The sequence below is a fragment of the Medicago truncatula genome, chromosome 1 (genome assembly GCF_003473485.1).
Source record: "Medicago truncatula cultivar Jemalong A17 chromosome 1, MtrunA17r5.0-ANR, whole genome shotgun sequence".
NCBI classification, from domain to species: Eukaryota; Viridiplantae; Streptophyta; class Magnoliopsida; order Fabales; family Fabaceae; genus Medicago; species Medicago truncatula.
In genome coordinates this window covers 39,237,455-39,243,444 of record NC_053042.1, presented here as the reverse complement: position 1 = coordinate 39,243,444, position 5,990 = coordinate 39,237,455, and the positions used below count along the sequence as shown (strand labels likewise).

General features: G+C 34.1%; 1 protein-coding gene across 1 annotated transcript; it reads left to right on the top strand.

Annotated features, from left to right (window-relative positions):
• Positions 1–3,344: 3,344 nt before the first annotated feature.
• On the top strand, positions 3,345–5,509 carry LOC11431734 (GDSL esterase/lipase At5g33370). The gene is made up of 5 exons (XM_003590861.4): positions 3,345–3,655; positions 3,804–3,931; positions 4,267–4,509; positions 4,695–4,947; positions 5,037–5,509. Exons 1-5 carry the CDS (start codon positions 3,409–3,411, stop codon positions 5,267–5,269), a joined length of 1,104 nt encoding a protein of 367 aa, XP_003590909.1. The 5' UTR covers positions 3,345–3,408; the 3' UTR covers positions 5,270–5,509.
• Positions 5,510–5,990: the final 481 nt, after the last annotated feature.

Sequence of the window (5,990 nt, the reverse complement as noted above, 5' to 3'; positions counted from 1 at the left end):
TTTATCCATTATTATTTGAGCTTTTATTTTGGGAAATGATAAATCGACCACTCCAACTTGTACAGAGCTTGTACCACTTGCTGATGTGGCAAGTGTTAATTTTAAAAAATTGTTTTGGAATGACTTCGTAATAAAAAAAAAACAAAACATATGGCTCTCTTTCTCTCTCATGGAAGCTCCATCCACGCTTTCTTTCTCTTTCGGAACCTCAGAAAATGTCACCGGAGAAGAGGTTGGTCGTGAGGGACGATAGTAATGGTGGTGGTGGAGGACGGTGGTGGGTAAGGGTGGAAATAGGCCAAGCCGCTCGTTAGGGGCCTTTGGCCCGACCCATTAAAAGCCCGGCCCAGCCTAACTCATTTAATAAATAGGTTAGACATGAGCTTTTAAAAAGCCTATTAATTTAAATGAGCTAGGCTTAGGCTTATAAAAACGCCTATCAGGCCTATCAAGCTGGTCCGTATATGAGTATATTACATTTTCCTATATTTATTATTCATATATTAATAAATAATAATAATAAGAGTTCCTTCAAATTATCATATTAAGTTGGTGATTTTTTTATCACATTGAAGATTTTATGCATTTTTTTCCTGCTTAAGTGCTGATTTTGTTTTCAGTTTCTTACGGTTTGAAAGCTTGTTTAGTTATCATTAAATACCCATATTGTGATTTGATTTGTGTGAATTTTTTAGGCTTGGTACTAATATGCCTAAAGTTAAGTATGATTATCAGATTAAGTTTGAAATTTGTTATAAGACATGAATATTCTTGAGTTTATATCCATATATAAATTTTACGATTGTGTTTTATTAGTTTAATGTGTATCTAACTAATGTTTATCTCTACATTAAGTATGTTGCACAAATTGAAAAGAAAGAAAAATGGATGAATCGACTCTGTTAGAAATTTGTAACACAAACTAGGGTTTTAGACAGGCTAATAGACCAGACCAGACTTTTAAAAAGGCCAGACCATACTTAAAATAAAGTCTTTGACATGTAAAAGGTCAAGGCTTAGGCCTTAGTTTTTTCAAATAGGCCAAGCCTATATAAGCAAAGCTCGGCTCGGCCCGGCTCATTCCCACCCCTAGTGGTGGGGAGGACGACGGAAGATGGGGTGGGTATGGCCGATGGTGGTGGCTGGTGAGGGAGGAAGTCTGAGGGAAGAGAGGTCAGGTCTGAAACGTGGGTGGTGATGAAAACGGTGAACACGACAGCGACAGTGTTGATGAGGGGGAACGAGGGTGGTGGTCGTAGGGGATCGAAGGTGGATGGAGGGTGTAGATCTGAGGTCGCCGGAAACGGAGGCGACCTTGTTGATGATGGGGTTGATTGTGGTGGATGAATGATGTTAGATCTGAGGGCGACTGGTGGTTGTGAGATTTGATGTTGACGACGGCGGACGGCGGTCATGGGTGGGCTTGCCGGTAGTGGTGGTGGTGGGACTGACCAGTGAAGAAGAAAAGGTAAGGGAAAAAAGAGAAAGAAAGAAGAAAGGATGAGAAGAGTCATTTACAAAATTGTCCCCACTCTAATTAATAGAAAAAATGCCACTTGGGGGTGGTACAAGAGTGTATGTCCACCTAAGGGTGTTTATCTATAACTACTCTTTATTTTAGTGAGTTTTAAGAGTAAAATTGCACCTGTACTATGTATTTTGTTTTTCGTGCTTTATTGGTTGTTTTTTTATGTAGTTCTTGATTACATCAATATAATTATGCACCGAAAAAGAGTGGAGGGGACTGAGAATGTGGCAGGTATATCACTTTGATGCGAAGGATGGTGGTGTGGCTCTATTTGAGTTCATAGGTTGAAGATGATGAAGAGTGAGACTTTGATGAGAAGGTGATGCTCTGTCAGTGTGTGTTATGCTGCACCGTGTGTTTTATGTATGTAATTTTTTTCCCTGCACTGCTACTTTAGTTTCAAGTTTTCCTTTGGTGTTATTGTTCAGTCGTTTTGTGCGATATATTTTATGCATAGTTAGTTATATTAGCGGTGGGTGGTTTAGGTTCTTTGCAGACAAGCTTTCTCTACAAGAAAAACATTGATCTGAGACAGAATTTTCTGTCGCATAATAGTGTAAATTTCCGTCCCAATTGAAATCTGGAACAGAATTTGCGAAAATTTTCTTTCGTCGTAAATAGTGTTGTCGCAATCGGTTGGGGACGGAATGTGGAACAGAATGTAGTTATTTATTTTTTTAGCACATCTTTGTTTCCCCCCAAGGTTGTGACAAAATACTTATATTTCGTCCCAATGATATGACAGAGTTTGTGATGATGTGGACTTAATGTAAATCTGATTATTTTTTAAAATATCTTTTGGGACATAATTATATAAGATATTCTGTCGCAAATAATTTATATGCAATTTTTAATATTCTCCCCAAAATTTAATATATATTTATATTATGCACATTAACTTGTGTCTATCATCATGTTCAAAATTTGATACTAAACTACAAATCATTTTCTTGATCAATTATTGATAAAATCTCTCTAAATAAATAACAATAACAATGCTCTTTAATTAAATAATAAGCGAATTGGTACGAGATCAATAGAGATGCAAGAGTATAAGTACATAGAAAACAAAGTGAAAAGAAGGCGTGTGAAAATAACATTTCTTCAAATATACAATTATTTGCTGTGTTTAGGCTAGAGACAGAGAAGAGACGAAATGTGCTACAAATATCCAATTGTCCTACTTGGTTGATAGGGAAAATCCTAAAAAAAATATAAATTGAATGAAATTGCCAAACATGGCCATGATTAGTTACATCTAAAGGCTGAAATGTGACTTCTAAAAGAGAGTGTAATTTACCGACCTTGTATCAAACACATTTTGCTTGAATTTGTCTGGTACAACCTCCCAAGTCACGGGCTTAAAGTTCAATACATATAGTCAGTTAAATCATTCATTAATCATATATAAATAAAAATTAATCATATATAAATGCAAATGTAACTAACTATTATAATTTGACCTTCGATGGTGTTGGTTTGAGACTTTGAATGTGCTTCTAAGATTTAATTTTTTCGGTGTCAATTTTGGTGGAATAATATATAGGGTTTTGCTCTGACTTTAAATGAGGTCCTGAAATAGACAGTGAGATTGAATCTCTCAGATTTATCGATCTTTGATTGGATATAAATTTTTTTTTAAAAAAACTATACCTTAATTTTTTATTTTTTTTATAGAAAAACTATATTTATGAATTGGGCATTGAACAAGTGCAATTATTTTGTTACTTGATTCGGCATTGCTTTAAACTTGGAAGGTGGTAGAAAATTCAAGAAAACATTTATGAATGTATTTTGAAGGTACGTATCAGTTCTTCAAACATTAGATATATAACCACAACATAGCATAAAAAGTTTCATTCACTTATTCATACTTAGCCATGGCTAGTTCTTTAATGTTATGTTGCAGTTACATACTAATGATAAATTTGTTTGTGGGTTTTGATTTAGCTTATGCTCAACCAAAAAGAGCTTTTTTTGTTTTTGGTGATTCAGTAGCAGACAATGGCAATAATAATTTCTTAACAACCACAGCTCGTGCAGATGCTCCACCATATGGCATTGACTTCCCTACACACGAACCCACTGGACGTTTTTCTAATGGCCTAAATATTCCTGACCTAACTAGTATGTGCTTAATTTGTTATTAGCCTACTTACTATGTTCAGAATATTTGTTTGCTTAACAATGCTTATTTATTTGATTATATTCTCTCATTTGCATACATTTCTTAAATTAAGATGAATTTTGATGTTGTGAAATGATTAAATTGCAGGTGAGAGACTTGGTTTAGAACCATCTCTTCCTTATTTGAGTCCCTTATTAGTTGGTGAAAAACTTTTAGTTGGTGCCAATTTTGCATCAGCAGGTGTTGGAATTCTCAATGATACCGGATTTCAATTTGTAAGTCTATTTAATTGATGATTTTATCTTTGTTTTTTTGAATAGGCAAAGAAATTTATTAATAACAACTCAATCACTTGCAAGTTTACAACAATTCAGAATACACCAAAGATATCAACCAATACTTTAGGGTTAATTAGGATCCTCTTCAATATATAAGATTATCTCCATATATTGAATCCTAAACCTCTTTCTTAAATGCAGTTTTGGTTGGTATATTTTAACTGAAACATAATTTTAGTCCCAAATTTTTAAATATAGGCCTTTATTACCCAATTTCAAAAGTTTTAACTGAAAAATGACAATTAGTTGTAAATTAAATAATGTTTTGGCAGCTACAAATCATCCACATTGGCAAGCAATTGGATCTATTCAATCAATACCAGCAAAAATTAAGTGCACAAATTGGTGCAGAGGGAGCTAAACAACTAGTCAACAAAGCAATTGTACTCATCATGCTTGGAGGCAACGATTTTGTCAATAATTATTATTTGGTCCCATTTTCAGCTAGATCTCGCCAATTTTCTCTTCCAAACTATGTCACCTATCTCATATCTGAGTACAAAAAAATTCTGCAGGTAATTATTTGATTCCCAATAAATACTCTCTTTAGGGCATGTGTTATTTCATTCATTACCCCACAAACAGTCGATTGGAATTTGAGATTCACATAGGAAAAACATAACTATTATATAATGCTCATTTTCGTGTTAAGTATTCGACTGTTATGAGAATGCTTAACACACGTTAACGATCGATGCAGAGACTTTATGATTTGGGAGCTCGTAGGGTTCTTGTTACGGGCACAGGACCAATGGGGTGTGCACCTGCTGAGTTAGCCTTGAAAAGTAGAAATGGTGATTGTGATGCGGAACTCATGAGAGCTGCGTCCTTATATAATCCACAACTTGTTCAAATGATCACACAACTCAACAGAGAGATTGGTGATGATGTCTTCATTGCTGTTAATGCACATAAAATGCACATGGATTTTATTACCAACCCTAAAGCTTTTGGTATGTGCACCAAGTTAGTTTTTAACCAATTATTTAAATTTAGGTCTTAATTATATTTGAACTTATCAATAAAATTTGGACACCAACAGGATTTGTTACAGCAAAGGATGCTTGTTGTGGTCAAGGGCGATTCAACGGGATTGGACTGTGTACACCTATTTCAAAATTGTGCCCAAATCGAAACCTTTATGCATTTTGGGATGCATTTCATCCATCTGAAAAAGCTAGCAGAATCATAGTCCAACAGATGTTCATTGGATCCAACCTGTATATGAACCCTATGAATCTTAGCACTGTTCTCGCCATGGATTCCATGGTTTGATTCTAGATATCTCTAGCTGGGATTAATTAAGTTACAATATGTGTATGTGTTACCATTTATTTAGTCCCTAGCTAGAGTGATTTGTGGTACAAAATATGCTAGCTTGTTTATCCTAAATTTCTATTGCCAGTAATCAGATGTTTTATTCTTTGGTGTGAGCTAGCTTTATATGCAGCTCTTAAATGTATTGCGAATTTTCAAATTATGGGCAAATGAGTTTACTATTGTTCATAATAAAAATTGAATTTACTATTGTACATGCAACGAACAACTAGTCAAGTTTTACCCACCACATATGAAACTAGCCACATGTAATTGATAAAATAATTTTATAAAATTGACTTGATTAAAAATAAGTTAAATATAAACATATTTATATTTAGATACATTAATATTAATATAATAATAGATAGATTGAACAATAATTTTCTTTAGTGAAGAGTTTTAATATTCATTGTGATCATATTCAGCTCGATATATTAGTCTATGTGAAGTTGCGAGCAGTGGATATCCAATTCACACCGGAATAAAGATCTACAAAAATTGATCCAAAAAATTTATCTAACTTAATTTATCTCGATCACCTATAGTTTGTAGACCATTCACTTGAGGGAAAAAAAATTCACATCCTTTAATGAAGTATTTGATCTAATCTAATCTTCTTAACCCCTAAAGCATCCACCATGATGAGTGTTACGTTACTCTTACTGTGGAGTACTCT